Here is a 21,936-nt window from a genome sequence, read left to right on the forward strand (position 1 = left end):
ATCCCTGGCCTCTCTCAGTGGCTTAAGGATCTGGCATTGCCATGAGCCGTGGTAGGTCACAGACGCAGCTCGGATCTGGCATTGCTGTAGCTGTGGTGTAGGCTCGTGGCTACAGTTCCAATTGGACTCCTAGCCTGAGGACCTCCATATGCCGCGGGTTTGGCCCTAAAAGACAAAAAAACACCAACAAACCTTAAATGACCTGAAGGAGAGGAGACCTTAGAGACTGATTTAGCGAAAGATCCCTAATGTCAAACCATTTATAAAACTTGTTCTAAGTTACATACCTAACACACATATAACACTTACCTAGAGAGACGGGAAATTAAGCAAACAAAAAAAAAATTATCATAGCAAAACTTCTAACTAACTGGAATGCTAAAAGAGTGAATATTTTAGTTAGCTGAAGGTTAGGTAGAAAACTCTTTGATGCCAGGTTTTCTAAGTACTACCCAAAGAACTTTTACTCCTTTTTTTTTTTTGTCTTTTTGTCTTTGTCTTTTTTGTTGTTGTTGCTGTTGTTGTTGTTGCTATTTCTTGGGCCACTCCTGCGGCATATGGAGGTTCCCAGGCTAGGGGTTGAATCGGAGCTATAGCCACCGGCCTACGCCAGAGCCACAGCAACGCGGGATCCGAGCCGTGTCTGCAACCTACACCACAGCTCATGGCAACGCCGGATCGTTAACCCACTGAGCAAGGGCAGGGACTGAACCCGAAACCTCATGGTTCCTAGTCAGATTCGTTAACCACTGCGCCACGACGGGAACTCCTTTACTTCAATTCTTAATTGATGTTTCAAATCTCCTATAACTTTAGAGCACCTAATTTTCATTGCATAGTACTAGAAACAGAGAAAGTACTGAAGTAATTGGGCTATCTGACACAAGATTGTTCAGGAAGTTAATTTTTAAATAAAATATCATATGAAATCATTTGCATCTCCATGTAAGAAAAAAGCAAGTTACTTATATGTTTAGTTTATTTGTGGCATGGCTAACTGAATTAAATGTATTTAAGGCATCTTATATCTTACATCTTAATTAAGTTTCATGTGTATTACTACCTTGCCTGTAATCCACAGAGATCAAATAGTTAGTTGCTTCTTAGAATTGAAAATATAGTTATACAATACCATTTTTACCTTCAGATTGTGTATTTGAAGCTGGTAGGTTATCTGGCTGATGTGGAAGTGAGTGCTGTTGTGGGGGTTGATGGAGAGGATCGGAATCTTTGGATCCAAATGCAACAACATCTGGGGTATAAGATGATAAGGAATACACATTGTGGGACAGTTGTTCCTGGGCAGTTAAAATGCTGGCAGATCCAGATGATGAAGTATCAGAGCCAATGATGTGAGCTGCACAAGAGTTTCCATTTTTAAACAGGGGATCTTTCAAAGTATTCTTACTGGAACTAAGACATCGAGACCTAGAAAGAAAAGAGTATAGTTTCAATACCAAACAACAAAATGTAGAATTAAATTCATGTGAAAGATGTTTCTGTGACTTACAGGTGTAAAGGAAAATGTGTGGTGGGTTTGGCTACAGAAAACTGTTTCCCTGTCACCATCTGTAGCAGCTGTCTGTAAATCTCTCGTTCTTCCTCTTGAACTGTCTATAAAAGAAAACAAAAAATCTTAAACACATCCAATGAGGCAAATGTTTCTCAGAGTAGCATCTAGACTTCCAGAAGCTCTGTCGAAGCCCAGGGAGTATCCTCATGATAATTAAGAATTATGGTTCATTAATAATATTCTAGAAAATTGTAAAGTATTTATAAGAGGAACTGAGTGAAGTAAATACCAGACAGTATATTTTAGAAAATTATGGGGCATATACATGAATAACAGAACAGAGAAACTATAGAATGTGAAACCAGAAAGGCCAGTAGGCAATCACTTTTGAGTCAACTGATAGAGTCCCTGAAATAAAACATTTAAGGATCTCTAAACACTATTCCAATATATCTCTTGACTCCTGACACCTGTTAGAAAAATCACAAGGAAGTAACCACAACAGGCAAGATGATGATGATGATGATTTGCCTTTTTTTGCCTTTTCTGGGGCCGCTCCCTCGGCATATGGAGGTGCCCAGGCTAGGGGTCTAATTGGAGCTGTGGCTGCCAGCCTACACCACAGCCACAGCAACGCGGGATCCAAGCCTCGTCTGCGACCTACACCACAGCTTGAGGCAACACTGGATCCTAAACCCACTGAGCAAGGCCAGGGATTGAACCTGCAACCTCATGGTTCCTAGTCGGATCCATTAACCACTGAGCCACGATGGGAACTCCCAGAAGAGGTAAGATTAGAGTGGGATATCTAGCTAAAGTTTCCTATTCCAATTATATTACTATTCCTATTGTAAGAGTGTAAGTGTTTTCCAGAGATTGTTTTCATCACCAGCATTTACTTTTTTCCTTAAGTCCCAATAGTGAATTTAGGGAAAAGCACATAATTCACTTATTGACTCAAACACCTACTATGCTCCAGCCACTAGAAATGCTGCACTGAATAAAATAAAGTTCATGCCCCTGTGGCGCTTATATTACAATTAAAGGATTGACAAAAAACTAGTCAAGTAGTATGAAGCACATAAAATAAAAAGTGATGGAGGGGTGACAGCAAGAACAGGTAAGATCTCTCTAAAAAGGTGATTATTTCAACAGAAACCTAAATCAAAGGAAGAAGTCAGTCATACAAATTTATAAAAAGAGCATTCCAGGTAGGGGCAGAGCAAATGCAAATGCCCTCAGACAGAATATACTTGATATGTTCAAAGAACAGTAAAGTCGTGTGAATGAGGAGAAGGGTGGTAATAAATGAGGTCACTTAGCAGAGAACCAGATCACATAAGGACTTGTCACTATAACCATGCTAAAGTATTTACTCTGCGCAGATCCCCTGAAGCAATGGGCTACACTCGCTAAATAACATGCCCTGGTATTTTGCAAAATCTTATAAAAAGTTTAGTACAACCACCAGTCTTCACAAAACAATTTTAATACTCTGTGCCAGGGCTAGCAACATCCTAAACTGTGACATTTCAACACACACATAGCATTTTATTCAATTACAAATGTTTGGTAAAAGCACGATGCAATTATCTATGAAAAAGTAAAGAGACACTAAATTTTTTCTCCTTGAGTTTTGCTACAAGGTAAATTTCAATCACACTGTCATTATGTTACTGATCTAACAAGATACATCTGCACTATGAGTCGTGCTAACTCCTCATAAGAAAAAATATCCTTAAATTTGCACAGCTGAGTAATCAGAAAAGGTAGAACTAGTTGAGCATTTGGTATCAAAACAGAAAAAGAGAAGAAACAAATTTGCCATGCTCTATATGAAGAAAATAAACCCTTAGACATTACCATTATACTCGAGATGATGGCGGTCCTCTTTTTTAGTGTTTGTGAGGAGACAGTCTACAGTATTAGAAACCATAATTATGGAGTTCCCGTTGCGGCTCATTGGGTTAAGAACCTGACTAGTATCCATGAGGATTCAGGTTTGATCCCTGGCCTCACTCAGTGCGTTAAGGATCTGCAGTTGCCCTAAGCTGCAGGTAGGTCACATCCTGAGTTGCTGTGGATGTGGCTGGCAGCTGCAGCTCTGATTTGACCCCCAGCATGGGAACTTCCATACGCCACAGTTGCAGCCATAAAACGAACAAGCAAAAAAAACTGTAATTAGGAGTTCTCTTCTGGCACAGCAGGTTAAGGATCTGGCATTGTCACTGCAGCGTTAGGGTCGCTGCTATGGTTGGGTTCAGTCCCAGGCCTTCGAACTTCCATGTGTTGTGCATGGTCAAAAAAAAAAAAATTAAAAGTAATGCTTTATAAAAACATAAATTTGCTATTATGAAAATTTGTCAAGTAGATAATCTGAATGAAGCATCATTACACATTATTAGATTGTAAGAGAGATTTTTGACAGTGAAATCCATAGTGATCTATATACGGGAAACCTGTGATGTCTGGCACTTTAATGTCTGAATTTTTTTTTTTTTAATTTGGCAAAGATTTATTTTTTCCTATTCCAGCCTTTTAAAATAGACATAGGAACTTAAAAAACTGAGCACAAACTAATTCAGCAATCCAGAGAGAGTAGCTTCCTACTGTCCCAGTGGTTACGCCCAGGAAATGGGCAAGTCTCAGAGGGAATCCCATGTGGGTGTGGGGACTGCCCAGCGCAAGCAGATCTACAGCCTGGATTCTAGAGGTCAGGTGACAGAGTCACCAGCACAGCCAGGACGAGGGGTCTGAAGTAGACAGAGGTGTCCACTTCAAGTGCTTCTACAGTAGTAAGGCCACAGCGTTTACTGGGGATAAACAAACCCCTCATGTCGTTTTAAGATCAAGTGTGTAACTCAAGGTCTCAGGTAATTTGTTAAAATACAAGATATGTCATGACTAGGTATGTTAAAATTATTTATTCTTAGATTTTTATAATGTCCAAAGACAGGTCACTAGCAGGTGATAACAGGAGCTATAAACCAATGACATGCTTAGGACTTGAACCTGTGTGATCACAGGCAAGCAGAGTCTTACTGTCTGTATTTTCCTGAGTTAGGAATTCGGCATTTACAGAAGATGGGACCGGTGCTGCAGCTTCTTCCTTGAGCTGTGCTGCAGGCTCTGACATACACCCCATGACAGGAGAGTCGGGCCCCCGTTCTTCATCAAAAGCCACTGGGGGATGTCATCAGGCACCTTCCGTTGTAGATTCCCGTGCAGACGGACAGCAGGTGGGACAGCAGAAGAGATGGGAGAAATACTCTGAGGAACTCGGAAAAGAAAGTGCCCCCTTTCTTCATCACACTTGTGTTCCTCATGCTGAGTGTGGTCATGCACGCTGGGTGCTTAAAGAGGAGGAACTCCTTGGTGGGGGGGATGTTTTCTGGCTGACCTGACCGATTCCAAATCTGGTCTGAGTTTTTTTTCAAGATGTTCTCGACTTCTTTCCTTCTTTCCATATAATCTTCCTTGGAATGAGAGCTGTTCTTTTCTCCAACACTATGTGTGTCTGTCTCAGAAGCTCTGTTAGTGTCTTGGGTCTGTGAGCAAGGTGGGTTGTCACAGTGAGAACTCTTAGAGCTGCTCTGTCCAGATTCATGCTGGGCATCCAGCAGTATTTTTTCCATGTTGCCATTATAAACAGAAACAGAGTCTGGAATGATGCTCCCATTCCCATTATTGCCAAAGTATAACTCTACCGAGGAGCCATGCAGGCTTTCCTCCTGCAACCCAGGGGCCTGACTGCTCTGTGGCATGGCAGCGGCGAGGGCACCAGGGTAGAGGGAGAGGTGGCAGCTGCAAGGGACCAGCAGCTCAAGCACAGCCTGACTAATACCTGAAATTTTTGAATACCCCTCAATGTAAATTTTGACTCCATTTTTCCACTACACCAGATAACCTAATCCACAGTGTAACAGGGTTAAGAGTATGCTCTTATTTTCAGGGGTGGTAAAATGGAGGAATACCACACCTGAGTCATGGAAATTAACTTTTTTTTTAAATGAGAGTTGCAACTTTTATTTCAGGTTCTCTTTTTTTCTTTTTTGCCACATAGGCAGTATGTGGGAATTCCTGGGCCAGGGACTGAACCTATGCCGCACAGCAGCAACCAGAGCCACAGCGGTGAGAACATAGGAGCCTCAACCTGCTAGGCCATCAGAGAACTCCTAACATTTTTTTTTTAAGTATTTATTTATTTTGCTTTTTAGGGCCACATCCTGGAAGTTCCAAGGGTAGGGGTGGAACTGGAGTTGCAGCTGCCAGCCACAGCCACAGCCACGTGGGATCCAAGCCTCATCTGCAACCTACACCACAGCTCACAGAAATGCCAGATCTTTAACCCACTAATTGAGGCCAGGGATCAAACCTGCATCCTCATGGATACTAGTTGGATTCGTTTCCCCTGCACCACAAGGTGAATTCCAAAATTAACTTTTTTTTTTTTGTCTTTTTAGCTATTTCTTGGGCCGTTCCTGCAGCACATGGAGGTTCCCAGGCCAGGGGTTGAATCGGAGCTATAGCCACCGGCCTACGCCAGAGCCACAGCAACGCGGGATCCGAGCCGCGTCTGCAACCTACACCACAGCTCACTGCAACGCCGGATCGTTAACCCACTGAGCAAGGGCAGGGATCGAACCCGCAACCTCATGGTTCCCAGTCGGATTCGTTAACCACTGCACCACGACGGGAACTCCAACTTTTTCTTTTTTTAAATGGCCGCACCTGCTGCACAAGGAATTTCTCAGGCCAGGGACTGAATTCGAGCCACAGCTGAGACCTATGTTTAACCTACTGCACCCAATCAGGAATTGAATCCGTACCTCCATGATGTCCAGAGCTGCTGCAGTCAGATTCTTAACCCACTGAGCCATAGCAGGAACTCTGAAATCAACTCTTAGTCATTTAAGTTCATTCCCACTGTCCACCAAACTACATTCTAAAAAGCTCTGACTGTATTATCTTATCATAGGGAGGAAAGTAAAGCAGATATACTGGTCTAAGAGGTTACTCTGCATACCAAGGGAAAGTAAAGAAATATCCCAAAGACCTCAAGAGAACACTAAGAACAGTGACATAGAAAGGTCCTTTGTTGGTGGTACACTAAAGCTTTCAACCATAAAAAGTTAGAAACATTTCCCTCCTTCCTCACATCACAAAGCAAAATGTTTTCTTGGGATGTATATATTTTTCTTTTTATGACCATACCTGCAGCATATGGAAGTGCCCAGGCTAGGGGTCGAACCAGAGCTGCAGCTGCTGCTTACACCACAGCCAGGGCAACCCGAGATCCGAGCTGCATCTGTGACCTACACTGCAGCTTGTGGCAATGCTGGATCCTTAACCCAGTAAGCAAGGCCAGGGATGGAACCTACATATTTGTGGATACCATGTTGGGTCATTAATCCACTGAGTCACAATGGGAACTCCTCTTGGGATAAGCTTTTATATTTATAAATAAAACATGAAGAACCAAGATGTCAATAAGTGACTCAGCTAATGCAAATTATAAGAAATCTAGATTGGAGTTCCCATCATGGTGCAGCGGAAACAAATCCAACTAGGAACCATGAAGTTGCGAGTTCAATCCCTGGCCTCGCTCCGTGGGTTAAGGATCTGGTGTTGCTGTGGCTGTGGCATAGGCCAGTGGCTAAAACTCTCATTCGACCTCTAGCCTGGGAACCCCATATGCCATGGGTGCAGCCCTAAAAAGACAAAATTAAAACAAAACTATGGGAACGTATGAAGAGCAATGGTTGAATTGTCCAAATAAATAAATAAATATAAAGAAATCTAAATTAACTCAATACAAAGAATTGATTTTTACAAAAACACTTATCAGGCTTTAATTATTGTTTTTCCCTTTTTGGTTGCACCCACAGCACATAAAAGTTCCCGGGCCAGGGACTGAACTCACACCACAGTAGCAGTCCAAGCTGCCGCAGTGACAATGCTGGATCCTTAACCCACTGTGCCACAAGAGAACTTCAATAATTGATTTTTAAAAATCAATTTAACACAAAAGTTGCCCATGAATCATTTTCCCCAGGAAATATATCTTCAAAGAAAAGCTTCTTGTCTGAGCCTGCACAACTTCAAAGTCATTAGAGAACATAAAATGAACAGAAATAAAGGTTCCAGATAGTTCCAAATAATTATCTGTTCCATATCCCAAATAATTATCTGCAGTCTCTTCATGCCCCATACTTCCAACTTAAACTAACTTATGGTTTAAAAAAGAAGTGACAGAAAAGGCATTAAGGATCCTTCACTATTCTACATTTTAATTTGGAAGTTATAAGAATTCATCTTTTTTGTTTTTATTTTTAATGATGAAAGATACATTTCTATTTTCGGCTTCATTAAAACAAGAAACACTGGGTATTTTACACTTTATTTAGAACTGTTTTGGAGAAAGAAAAAATAGTCTGCGCAACTCTCAAAGGAACATATAACATTTGGCTCAGTGGTAAGGAACCCCACTGGCATCCATGAGGATTCGGGTTCGATCCCTGGCCTCGCTCAGCAGATTAAATATCCAGCATTGATGTGAGCTGTGGTGTAGGGTGAGACGTGGCTTGGATCCTGCAATGCTGTGGCTGTGGAGTAGGCTGGCAGCTACAGCTCTGATTTGATCCCTAGCCTGGGAACTTCCATCTGCCACATGCTGACCCTAAAAATCAAAAAAAACCCAAAAACCAAAAAAGAAAGAAAAAGAACATAAAACTTCTGGCTTTACCAAAAGAAAATACAAAATGCAGAGGTAAGTCACTTGAAATTTCAAAGACAATACTTTTTTGAAGCACCTGGTACTATTAAAGTAAAAGAAAACATCCTTTCTGTATATTATTTACTAAACTATTTTCTATTGAGTGAGCAAATAATTGGATAAAATGGTAAAGGAAGTTCACCAATGTCATATTTTAAACCTAATAAAGGATCAAAGGAAGTTTAATAAGTGTAAGGATAATTAAGGTGCTGAATTCTATTAAGAATAAAATATGGCATATTCTTGCATTTAGATGCCTCTATAAGAGGTTCCATCATAAAACTGAAGTGCAAAATTATACAAATTTAACAGATGGTGTTCCGTGGTAGCCCAACAGTTAAGGACTCAGCATTGTTACTGCTCTAGCTTGGGTTACTGCTGTGGCTCAGGTTTGATCTCTGGCCCAGGAATTTTCACATGCCCCAGGAGTGGCCAAAAAAACCCCCCCAAAAAACAAAAAAAGAAATTTAACAGAAAGCACAAAATAAATTTTAGCAAACAAGTAATTCCTTTCACTATAGCCCCAAATAATACTTTATAAATCCCACTCTGATTTTGTTTAAAGTAACAGCTTTATACCATATAAATAAATTTCAAGTATGAAAAGTGTATAATTAAACAATTTTCTAAGTCAAAAATTCTTGGTTTATAACAAAATTGTAAAGTATTTTTTTTTAAAGAATAAAACCATCAGTATCATCTATAGGGAAGTACAGTATCTTAAAATGTTGCGCAATATTTTGTAGAAAAGCATGTCTGGAAGCAAAATATAATTGAAAAGAAACTACTTGTCTTTGTATTATTTATCATTTCCAATGTCCCTAGTATTTTTTCTTCCCAAACTCACATTCTCTGTAACAGTGTTAACAGAACTTTCTGTGATAATGGAAATGTTCTATATCTGCACTGTCTAAAATATGGCAGCCGCTAGCCATATATGACTGAGTAATTGAAATGTGGCTAGTGTGACTAAGAAACTAAATTTTTATTTAATTTAATTTGAATTAATTTAAATAGCATATGTAGCTAATGGCTTCTCTATTGGATAGCATCATTCTTTAATGTTGCCCTTGAATCAGCCATCAGCCAAGTGTTGGTACAGCTACCACTTGCACATTTCCAAATTCTTCTTCAGGTATTCTCTTCAAACCCCTGTTCTAAGCCTCAACAGTACAGTGGTAATATGTTGATGTGTAGATGGTTTCATATTCCTGAAGCTGTTAGACAACTCCAGAAGTGAGATTCATACATAATTCTCCTCTAACATAAGCAACAGCATCTCCCTTGGAGATCCTAGTATTTCCATAGAATATAACTTTTCCTCTAGTTTATAAGCATCCATCAATAAATCCTTTAGTCCCGGGAGGCCCAGGAAAATAATATATTTTAATCTGGATTATTGTAATATCTAAAACTAAATATCTTATCTGTTGAAAGTTTCATTTAATAAAATGTGATCCAATATTTTGTCTTATTCATATAATATGGATTATTCATATTTCTACACTACAAGTGACTTGCTTTTCAAAGCAGATTTATAGACCTAAAAAAACTGAGGCAAAATTTCTTGCATCTCTTGTTCTACACGATAGGTTCAACCCTTGGCATCTTCTTGGCACTATAAAAGGAAAGAGAACTCTATAGCTTCATGTCCTCCATTGGCCTGGTCTGTGGCCTGGAGGGTACATTAGAAGGATGAAAGTATTTGGTCAGCCTAAGTCCTCAGGCTGGAAGTGAAGGTGAAGGAGGAGGGGCTGAACAGTCCCAAGGACTGGCTGGCTAGTGGGCGAATGGTGGGCTTACAATGAACACAGTCTAAAGGATCCTGATCCCAGCAGCGCCACATGGGGCAGGGAAGGGTGTGGGAAGCCTGAATCCAGCTGCCATGCTGCTGCTGTCTCCCTCTTCACAAGTTTCTCTGTACCATGTAGGCTGCCTAGACTTCAGCAAAAGCACAACCCCCACAACTCCAGCAATTAAAAAAAAATTATTTATGTATATAACAACTGATACATACATGGTACTAAATTCAATGTTACAAAAGGTACAGTGAAAAATAAATCTTTCATAACTGTTGCTCAGCTCTTACCACCAAAGGCAACTCTTGTCTGTCCTTCCCTCTGCTAAAAATGATTTACTAGTTCTGCCATCCTCTGTTGGATATTTTAGATTCAATACAAATTTAAAACATACAACATTTTTACTAACCATGTCACAAATAATCAAGTTTTGCCACCTAAGAGATATTCACCACCAAATTATGTAATTATTTAGCACATAATGCTATATTCTTAACTCCATGGTCTATAAGCCCCAATAGACAGGAATCACATACTGTGTAACAGAAAGCATACCACACTAGGCTCCTTCAGAAGACCTGGACTGCAGGCTGGCCATTTATTATTGTGTGACCTCTGATCTTTACTTTCCAACTTTGTAAAATGTGGTTATTATCTCATCTCTACCTATTTCGCAGGGTTAAAAGAATATAAACTGTGTGGAAAGTATACTGGAAACTCTAATGCCATTTAAATGTGAGGTCATTGTTATTCATTTATATCTGCATGGTCCGAAGCTCACTAGATGCATAATAAATATTTAATTGAACAGGTATAAGCACATTTCCTTATTGCATAAATTATGTATTATGTTATATTTACAGAATTAACTTTTTCCTTTAAGTCGAATAAATATAACAACAGTGTCAACATCTTTCTTGTGGAGAAAGTCTATGATCTCAAAGATCTTACTCATAATGAAAGGATATAAATTATTAAGCTGGTTTCTTGATTTTTCTTTTATATGGAAGAAAAACTGTCCTAGTAAGAAATAAGGGCAAGTATTTTATCAAATCCAGCAAGGTTAACAGTTTTGCCATATGAAACTAGAGTTTTAGGTAGGGTCCAAAAGAGAAGAGAGAGAATCTGATGTATGTGAAGCCATTCAGAAAATACTGAAGATTAAGCCTGCCGTCCAACAGGAATAGAAGATGGTAAGAAAAATACTAAAATCTTGAGAAAATATCTCCTTACTTTCTTTAGAACAGATGATAGCACTCAAAGAGTAATTAAGAAAGAAAAAAAAAAAAACACAGAAAGGATTGAGTAAATGCAATGGTTAATAAATATCTAAATCTGAGGGAACAAATGGCTGAATGTAGGGAAAGAATCTAACTTTAGTAGCTTTTGTTTCAGGTTTTCCTTACCTCTTCTGCTGTACTAACATGTCGCCTCTGAGTTTTCTTGGGGCTCAAAAGATTTCGACGACATGAACCACTCCAAGATGGACTTGGAACAGGCTTAATAGGAAAAGATTTTTCATATGCAGACACATGGCAGTGATGGTTTGACTTTCCCGTAAAAGTGTTTGATAATCCACTAAAAAAAAAGTTTGTAAGAAAAGACAAGAACAGTAAGTAAGAAAATCTAACCTAGTGATTATTTTCACTTTCAAGAAATAACAAACACAAAAAAATTAACAGGCAGAATGACAGATGAACCCTGGAGGGAAATACATAAGAAATGATACATGAGTTGCTGCATCAGGTTCTACCACTTAGGAGGTCTTAAATTGCTAAGCTACGTAACTATCAAACAACTAAAAACTGTATTTCTTAGCTTTGCAAACTTTTAAGTTCCTTTGGTCAGTAACCACAGACCTGTGTTGTATGACAGAAAGCATATCAGAGTGGACATTTTCAGACAAGCTGGGTACCAGGTATGCTAATATGCACACACTTTCTATTTACTCCCTGTAGCATCCTTTCCCCAGCATTTTGGAGGGAATTATTTTAAGATTAAACATGCAAAGATGGATAAAGCTGAAGCTTCTCAACTGTTTTTCAACTGAATTTTAAAGTTTCCTAAAAGACCAACAGAGGGCTCCCGTCCTTCATTAAAAACAACCAGAAGACTTTTTTATGAGGCTGGATCACTGTGACTTCTCTTTTTGGCTTCACTATTTACCTCTTTCAAAGGAAATTTTTTTTTTTTTTTTTAATACCGTATGTGCCTCAAATAATGGGAAAAAAATTGGCAAGAAAAATATTTTTGTGGATTCAAAACTGAGCTTTATCTCTAAGGCTAGGTTAATAATTTAATTTTTTTTCTATGTGCTTTTTTCATATATCATTATGCAGCAAAGGTACTTGTGCTCTGCATAATTAATTTTCTTTCTGCTGATGATGAAGAATAAAGTACGTAGCTGACTAGACTGAATTTAATGAAGTCAACTATTTAAACCAGTATATGTGTTCTGGATTCAAATGAAATCAGTCTAGGTCTAAAGAAAATTAGAACATACATATATTCTAACTCTTCAAACACTAATGACCTCTGTATGTATTCAAGTGGGGAGAGGAACAAGAACTTGGAGTTTCAGAAAGAGGCTTCTTTTCTTAGGATGGGTAGATGCAGCTAGGAAACGATGGCAAAGGGAATATAATTTGGTAAAGATATAATGAATTCCCCACAATGTCTTCTGTATTTATGCTTTAGAGAGAGAATGTATGTGTGTGCATATGTGTTTGTTTAATGACAGTATGAGGCAAGACACTATTTAATGCAAGAGGGCATCTTGCATTACCAGAAAGCAAGGGTGCTACCAACAATTAAAGAGGTCGAGTCACAGAGACATAAGCCTTAAGAGTTCCAACTACCCAAAGCTGTGAGAATGTAAGCATTAAAAGAATAATAGCTGTAGTGGATTGAAACACAGTGAATCTATGATGACACTAAAAAAGGAACAGAAAAATTCATTTGAACCACATGCAGTGGCTACTTAAAAAAATTTACTTTGAAAATTGGTAATGAAAAAGAAAGATCTAATCACATATCCTGCCTTTCCAACAGGAAATGTATTTCAGGGTAATCAAATAGCCCCAGCTAATGAGGAAAAAAGTTCTCCCTTATAGAGGAGTACCAATTAATAAGTGTAAGAGAAATGACAATATTAGAAAAACACTATTTGGTTAACTCTAATATCAGAGCAAAGGGGGACAAAAAGTACAAACTTCCAGTGGTAACATAAGTAAGTTATGAGGATGTCATGTAGAGCAAGATGACTACAGTTAATACTATATTTCCTATTTGAAAGTCACTAGGAGAGCAGATCTTAAAATTTCTTTATCACAAGAAAAAAAATTTTTTATAACTATGTTTGGTGCCAAATGTTCACTAAACTTACTGTGGTGATCATTTCACAATATATATAAATATTGCATCATTATGCTGCACACCTGAAAACTAATGCTATATGTCAATTATACCTCAATTAAAAATTATTATCAGATAAGGATTATCAACTGACATTATTAACTCTTAAGTCTGATTTGAAACTGGTCGTTCATATAATACCAAAGTAACATCATTTAAAATACATTCTAGTCACAAGAGAGAAAAAAACTTAACTGTACAATTAAGAACCAGAGTGTTATCACCCTAATCTAGAGGTCAATCCAACACCATCAGTGATAGGAATCAGACATTGTAGGTTTTCTAATGTGATGTAACACAGCACTGGTTTTTATTCAAGTCAAAAATATAGATTATAAAATATATAGAGGATAGAGGACAAAATAATGATATTATGAAGAAGCAACCTGTCAAATTCAAAAAGTGGAACATAATGCATAAAAAGTTTTGTCATAAAAAAAGGGAAGCTGTTCTGGACTGTATGAGACCTAAGGGTGATGAACTACCAGATGCAGTTCTAGACTGGATACTGGTTTAGACAAACTAGCTATAAAGATACTTTTGGGTCAACTAGAAAAATTTAAATATAATTTATTCAGTGTACAAGATAAAATTTACTGAGTGAATGAAAAAGAGAAGACGACTGATTGAAAAAGCAGATTATGGAGCTCCCATTGTGGCCCAGCCAGTTAAGGACACCATGTAGTCTCTATGAGGATGTGAGTTTGATTCCTGGCCTTGCCTCAGTGGGTTAAGGATCCAGTGTTGCCAAAAACCATGGAGTAGGTCGCAAATGTGGCTCAGATCCGGGGTTGCTGTGGCTGTGGCATAGGACTACAGCTGAAGCTCAGATGTGACCCCTAGCCGGGGAACTCCTATATACCTCAGGTGCAGCTGTAAAAAGAAAAAAGAAAAGAAAAAAAGCAGATTACAAGAGTATGCATAGTATGAACTTATTTTTGGAAAAAAAAAAGTGTGTAAACTGAGAAAAGTATCTGGAAAAAGATGTACTAAGACATTACAGAGGTGATGTCTGACAGGTGGGAATATGACTTTTTTTATATTTGTGCTTATCTGTGTTTTCTAATTTTATACAAATCATGTGCGATGTTTCTGTAACAATGTTACTTAAAAAAATAACAGTATGGCATTATTGAGTAAAAAAGAAACTTGCCAAATGATGTGTACAGAAAATCTTTAATGAAGACAAAATATTATACATGTTATAGAATTACATAGCATATATATCATGCTATATATAAGTAAGAGAGAGTGAAGAGAAATAAGCATTGGAAAAGATTTGGAAGGAAACACAGTGTGGTGAAGGGACTAAGACTGCGAGTAGTGGTCAAGGGATCTTTGGCTTTATCAGCAATGCTTTAATTTTTATGTGAGAGTATTAATGAATTCTTACATAATTTTTAAAAATATTAAGAAGTGGGGAAGACAATCTCTGGGAGTACTCTCACACGTTTCCAGAGTCCATGTGCTGATAATCATAAAATAAGATAAAAACCATCTTGTTGGTTTTAATCAACACCAGAAAGCTTAGCTTTTACTAAGTAGTAACTGATCCCACATTCCTAAAATCCATTACCAGAGTAATATTTAAGAAGTCACAAATACCATATTAAGAGAGAAAAAATATTTTACTATATTAATATAATAAAGTACTTGAGGGAAAGTTTCCAAGCCAAATTTCATCTGCCTTTAATAATCCATATAAGTTTGGTGAAGGAATAGGCAGGGCTTATTAAGTTGGGCAAAATAAGATAAAGTTTTTGTGATTGTATTTTCTAATAGAAGTAGTTGTCTAAGGCCATGAGCCATAAGGCTGATTTGGTTTAAAATAAGGTCTCTGCTCATGTGAGAGCCTACAAAATGAAATGTGGTTTCTTTGCTACTAAAGTTGCAGAAGCTGATCCATTTACACTTTAAGGTTCATAACAGCCATACTGATCTTGAAGGGTCCCAATATGCTGATATCCACCAAGATTTCCTGAAAACTCTTTTCCTCCCTCTAGTGATAAAATTTGGCTATCACCAAAATTCAGCACCAAATAAAGAGTTGAAAGTTCAAAATACATTTGTCCATATCTCTATGGTTTAAAGTTCAAAAACGGTGTTACTTTCAAAAAATGCCAATATAACAACTATCTTAATAGCCATTTTCTCTTATATTGGAGGAAGGGCTTGTGAACTAAATAGCCAGAACACTTACCTTGAGGTCTTTCGGGTTTCGAGGTAAAGACTTCGGCTGTTTCTTGATTTCTGTAAAGTTGAACCTGATGCCGGAGTGGAATTTCTCCACTGGCCATTTGCACTCTGGCCAAAGGTTCTTAGGTCTCCTGAGCCAAGAAAACTGTCTGAGGAAGGGTTGTCTAAAAGAAGAAAAGTTGGGATAAATTAAACAAATACCTACAGTGGTTCTCCACATGACTGCAACCATGTCCAACATTGTATTCCAAAGCAATGTGGCATATCACCATGTCTCTCACGGAAGAAAGATCCCAGTCTCAACTGCCAGTAAAGTCTGTAGTAAGGGAACTTCTACAAACTATAATTGATTCAGCCATACTAACCTGAAAATTGATGAAGGAGCTGAATCCTGCCACAGCCATGTGCCTTATCTGCATCAATGTGACTCCGTGGTGTCCACCAAAAGTCAACATTTTACCCCAACTATATCTTGCAAGCACTCCCAGGCCTGGGCCTGAAAGAAGGTAGGCCAGACCAGTAAGAAAGCAGTGGAGGGCCAAGGAGAATTGTAATTCAAATGAACAACAGTTATTGCTTAATAAGCAGCTGGTGTCACTTTCTTGTGTTAAATTACCATATTCACGACTCAAGGGCTCTGTATAAGAGCAGAGATAACCCAATTGCTGCTTATTCTGGCCGGCTTATGGCAGGAAGGACCTGTCATATGCATTTGGTTCTGGCATGATAACCTTTAGTCACTTAATGTTATGATCGTCAGACATATCAATATTCCAATGCTTGCTACTGCAGTCAGACTGAGTAAGGATTAATTATTATTTGAATTTTTTGACTTCTGGCTTACAAACTGGGGTGATAAAAATCTTTCAAAATTTCAGCTAGGAGTAGAATAATTTTTATACCCTCCCCTCCCTAACAGCAGGATTGAACAATTTAAAACAGTATCTTCAAAGTAACTTCAAAAGTTAGGCTACAGACCTCTGAGGAGCGCCAGTGGAAAGGTAACAATGTAATTTTCTACTTCCTGAATTTTTGTCTAATGCCAACATTATTCTGAAGATCCTCTTTCAAAGCATATTACTACAGAACTTTGCACAATATTATGTACTTATGTCATTCAAAATACATAATGTAGTTTTTGGTATTCTATACAAAAAGTAAGGCAACTGACAAAAACGTTAAGTTTGGTGTAATGGGTTTTTGTTTTTGCTGATCAGGATATCAGACTTTAGGGGAAATAAGGTATAAAAAAAGTAGCAGTGCTTGGCTTGGCTGGTACTAATACTAGTTGACGTAGTGAATGACCTAATCTAATAATTAAATTAAATTTACTTTCAAAATAAATCATAACCTTTTCCCTTGGTATCAATACCCATGCTTAACATCTATCACTATTATTACAAGAATAGAAACATGAGGCTAATGAAAATGAGTTTCATTAAAGGACCTGAAAATCATTATCTTTAAATGCAAAGAACAGCAGTAGAAATCTTTGTCACACTTTTTTTTTTTTTTGCTAAAATTTGACTAGGGAATGATCTAACTAGAGATGTCTACTTGAGGAGTAAGTCTACCAAAAATGCAAATACCCTGACAATGCAAATAAATGCAAATAAAATACCCTGACAATGCAAATAAATGCAAATAAAATCTGAGACTAAGGATAAGCCAATATAGCTGCCTCAATGGCACCTGACAGAGACTCTGGCTTTAAAATTCAAGGGAAAAGTACAGGATCAGGCAACCTATTTCATCAGAATAAGGTGGTTCCATCCCTACTCAGTGAAATCACTGGATACTGCTCTGTGGTCAATGAGATCAAGCAAAGCTAGAGAGGGACCAACAGAGAGCTGTAGACACTTTTTTTTTTTTCTCTGAGCTGCATCCTCTACCTACACCACAGCTTGTGGCAACAGTGGATTCCCACCCAACGCACTGAGCAAAGCCAGGGATTGAACCCGCATCCTCACAGATATTGGTCGGGTTCTTCACCTGCTGAGCCACAAGAGGAACTCCTGCAGACACTGTTTTTTAGTGTCAGTTTAACCTAGCATTCTGTCATCACTAAGAAGTCAGACTGCAAATGCCCAAATAAGATTATTTATTACGTGTACACACACACACACGCAAAACTACAGGAAAATACACCAAAATTTTAATTTTGGTTGTGTTCCAATGATGGAATGGAACACAACCAATTTTTCTACAAGAACAGGCAATACTTTTATGGAAATAATGAAACTTTATATTTAAAAAAAAAAGTGTGTCGAGCAATCACTTACTATTAATCATCAGTTGCTCCTGTTAACTTTCAGATTTATCTAGTTACCATAAATACAGGATATTTTAATTTGCCTCACCTACTAAATGCCTGTTTTTCAACCTAATTTAACATATCTTACAAAGATAAGACATTAATAATGATTCTAAGCATGAGCAAAATCATTTCTTTTCATCTTAAATTACTTTTAAGGTTTAAAATGTTTTAATTTTCTTTTTAATTGTTCTCATAATAAAATCAAGAGGTCTTAAAGTCTGACCAGCACTAATTTATTAAAATAAAAGTGTTGCATTTTCTCTGCTTTCTAAATTAAAAAAGAAATCAATGTTTTTAACACTCTAATCTTGGGATTGAGAAGCAAATATTTTAAAAGCTTGATATAGAAAGGCAGATCAAGAAAATCAATAAATGAAAGCTCCAGACTCTAGGTTTTAAAGTTTAACACTTTCTTGGGTTTGCTCTCATCTTAGTGGAGGAGCAGATAGGAGTAAGGTGAGAGAGGAGACAAATACCAGCATAGGGAGAATGAGAAGACTAAGGGAGGTAAACTGGGGACCCATGCCTAGCCCAATCAAGAGGTAAGGTTTAAGGTGACTGACCATAGAAATCAATGTGATAATTATCAGAAAAGAACAGGTGACAGCAGAGACAATATTCTGTAGGACTTGCAATGAACTAGATTGGGTGTGGCAAAGGAATAAAGTTTAAAGGTTTGAATTAAAGTCTTTATAAAAGAAAAAAGTATCTGGACCCTTGACATTCATGGATTTAGAAGTCTAATTGCAGGGAGCAACTCTGGAGGTCTATGACATACCGTAAGGTGGTTTGGCCAGGGACTAGATTAAATTTGGCAGAGGCATAAATCTGAATCCTTTGCTTCAGGCTGTAATTTAGAAAATTAATCTAATAGCTCAGCATCCCCATTTCAATATGGATTAAACAGCTGGTATTCTCTAGCCAACATCATGTATAAAGTAATTGTTATGAATTAGTTTTCTTTCCTTTTCCTAAAAAAAGGGGCTTTAAGTGAGAGATAATAACTTTGGTGTAAGATTCTGATACAGGGATCAACTTGTGGTATGAAGAAAAACATAGAAAAAATATATATAACCCTCAAGAATCATGTAACTGAGTAGGAAGCCAGGAATCTGGTTAAATATCACCATAGTCAAAATAGGACTCTGAGATGATCTCAGATATATCCTTTGTGAATATCAAAGGCCTACTGAAATTTAAAAGAAAAAATGCTAAAAATAAATATTTGTAAATTATGTTACTTATAAAAGCTGCAAGTGGTGAGGATGAAGGGGACCTAAATCATAGAGAAAATGAAGGAAATGAAGGTACAGGCCCATCATCCTAAATCACAGCCCCCTGGATCCAATTGTGTCTCTACATTAAAGATTTCTGGAATTTTACAAGGATAACCTGGTATATACTAAATGTGTTTCTAAGTATAATCTGAAGCAGCACCCTATTATCAAACATACTGATATATCTACAGTGAAATGTATAAATATTCATATTTACAGGGGTAAATAAAAGACAAAACAAATAGTTTAACATTAGTTCATGAAGCTTTCGCCAAGTAATGAATTCAGCTCAGGTCAGATTTTGATGCCAAGTAAATTATGAAAAAAGTTTGATTTTCAGAGCTTTTAGGATTTTGGAATTGCACATAAAAGATTATAAATGTGCATATCAATTCCATGGATTATTAGAAATCAATAGAAAAAGGTAAACATGAAGAATAATAGGTAAACAGAAAAGTAAAAAAAAAAAAAAAAATTACTAGGCTAACAAAAGACTCTATGTTCCGAATCATACAATGTGTACATGGATATATAATCAGATAAAAAACAGAAAAGACCACAGAGTTAAGTAAGAGTTGAGTTAGCCAGGAGATTTTGAGTATCAATTTGAGTATAATTTTCTAATATATGATTGTTTATTATTGAGCAGTTATTTTAAACTAAAACCAAATATTCTGTCCAATGGTAAATAAGCATACAAAATTATAAGTCAACACAACCTAAATTCAAAAGAAAATACTAATGATCTTATTTCATTATCCACTCAACTGTCCTTCCCCTAGGATTAATAATAATGAGCTATCAAACCATATTTTAGGCTCTCTGCTCATCAGAAAGGCCTTTTCAACAATAATGATGGCAGAGTTACTTTCTGAAAAAATTAACTGATTTTTCTATACAATTATGCACATACTATGTGGAGGCCATTTCCCACCCCAGGAGAGGAAATTCAGTGCCCAGGGTAAAGTACCACCCACCTAAATGATATTTAAATATAATACAAATCTAAAAGAGCATCATACTAACGTCTTTTTAGGGGAGGAGATCTCATCTTGCTGACAAAGAATCCTGAGGAAGCCAAATAACAACAATAATTATTATTTGCATTTCATATTTATTATCTCAACTTATAAAAATCTCATTGAGACAGGTTCAATGGTATGGCTAATATTCCCATACCTTTGGTCAGGTAAGGAGATTAAAGCATGAGGAGTGAAAAGACCACTATAATCTTGGGTCATACTGTCAAGAAGCTAACTATCAAAAAATTCTTAGTTTCCCCAAAACAGAGCCAGATCTTTGGAAATCCAAACCTTAGAAAGGGGGTAGATGCAAAGTCAGGCAGGCCAGAGGCTAGGAATAGCCTAGAGAATGCTGACTTCTGTCATGGATCACAAGTTAAAAGGCAAGCCCTTGAATATGCAAGCATGGCTGTGGCAGGTGCTAGACAGAAACATGTAGGTAACATTTCCTGCCCTAATGGAGGGACAAGCTGGGGTAGAAATAAATTTTTTAGGATTTATGGTTTTAGGCAGAATACAAATAGGCTAGCTCTGTGCTTTAAACAAGCACAAAACAAATAACCTTTACATCGGATACATGTATCTTAAAAAAAACCAAAACCAAAAATCTGCACTGCTTTTTATAATGGCAAAATAGACGAGCAGGAGAATGGATTCCAAGAAAACCTTCTTCATTAAAAAATATCTGGTTGAGACTAGATCAGTAAAGTATTACAGCAACCACTCAGAGAGTGCTTATTAAAATGATGTTTTAAAGATACCATTTTGCTTTTGACAATGTTTTCACTTCTAGAGACAATAAACACAATTTCCTAGGAGTCTGAAAGGTAGAAATGCCTTGATTCCAAGTAATATATCATACCTGAATAATAATTTGCATTATAAGTGGTACTTCTTGCAGAGCAAGTGTAAGAGCGGTCCAAATTTCCTTGTCTAGAAGGTAAAATCTAAAGAAAACAAAAGATTTTTCTTAAATCATATTTTTGACAGAAAAATGGAATAAAAATTTACATTAGAAACTACTACATTTCAGAACTTAATATAAGTAATTATATTAATATGTATTAAAAATAAATTAAACTACATACTAACAAGGAAAACACATATACAACCTCATAAAATGATTAAGGATTTAAGGTGAAAATGCACAAAATATCTATTATACAACTTAATTCAAAGAATGCTCATTAGAAGGTAATACATATTTAGCATATCCTGTTCTGAAAGCCATTTGTATCATATGCCAAAGTAGCTGACAAAAATCAACCTGGTTTTGACTCTTGATAATTTACAGAGACATTTCTTAATCAGTGGTGGTCCTGCACCCCAGCACAAATCTGGAAATATGTGGATAGACATTCAAATATCAAAATGATTATTGGGGGCAGATGCTACACATCCTTGCCTTGAGGCCAAGGATGCTAAACATTCTGCAATTCGGGGACGATTCACACCACAAAGAATGGTGTAATAGGAATTAGTAATAGCTTCCTACTGAGAAAGACTGTTTTATTAATAGTGCCCCTCAAACCTTACTGTACATATAGATAAACTGGAGACTTTTTATAAAGTGTAGATTCTGATTCAGTAGGTATAGGGTAAAGTGTGAGATTCTGCATTTCT

At 37.2% G+C, this 21,936-nt stretch overlaps 2 protein-coding genes across 8 annotated transcripts in view; both read right to left on the bottom strand.

Annotated features, from left to right (window-relative positions):
- SENP1 (SUMO specific peptidase 1) overlaps positions 1-21,936 on the bottom strand; it is a 52,410-nt gene that overhangs the window by 23,538 nt on the left and 6,936 nt on the right. For 5 of the 7 annotated variants that reach the window (XM_047788092.1, XM_047788090.1, XM_047788093.1 and 2 more), the window contains 6 exons: positions 21,176-21,260; positions 20,318-20,359; positions 15,702-15,861; positions 11,494-11,665; positions 1,511-1,614; positions 1,142-1,428 (listed from right to left, as the gene is read on the bottom strand). In XM_047788092.1, coding sequence (XP_047644048.1) covers positions 1,142-1,428; positions 1,511-1,614; positions 11,494-11,665; positions 15,702-15,861; positions 20,318-20,359; positions 21,176-21,260 — 850 coding nt within the window. The remainder of the gene's footprint in view (positions 1-1,141; positions 1,429-1,510; positions 1,615-11,493; positions 11,666-15,701; positions 15,862-20,317; positions 20,360-21,175; positions 21,261-21,936) is intronic. The other 2 variants (XM_047788095.1, XM_047788091.1) reach the window with 1 other exon arrangement.
- On the bottom strand, positions 4,101-5,585 carry LOC125131453 (BCL2/adenovirus E1B 19 kDa protein-interacting protein 3-like). The gene has a single exon (XM_047788104.1). It carries the CDS (start codon positions 5,275-5,277, stop codon positions 4,687-4,689), a length of 591 nt encoding a protein of 196 aa, XP_047644060.1. The 5' UTR covers positions 5,278-5,585; the 3' UTR covers positions 4,101-4,686.

The sequence above is a fragment of the Phacochoerus africanus genome, chromosome 7, assembly GCF_016906955.1.
Source record: "Phacochoerus africanus isolate WHEZ1 chromosome 7, ROS_Pafr_v1, whole genome shotgun sequence".
NCBI classification, from domain to species: domain Eukaryota; kingdom Metazoa; phylum Chordata; class Mammalia; order Artiodactyla; family Suidae; genus Phacochoerus; species Phacochoerus africanus.

What these genes read in the sequence shown, in the direction of transcription:
- LOC125131453 (XM_047788104.1), bottom strand. Translation starts at nt 5,277, where the DNA reads ATGCCACAGAGCAGTCAGGCCCCTGGGTTGCAGGAGGAAAGCCTGCAT.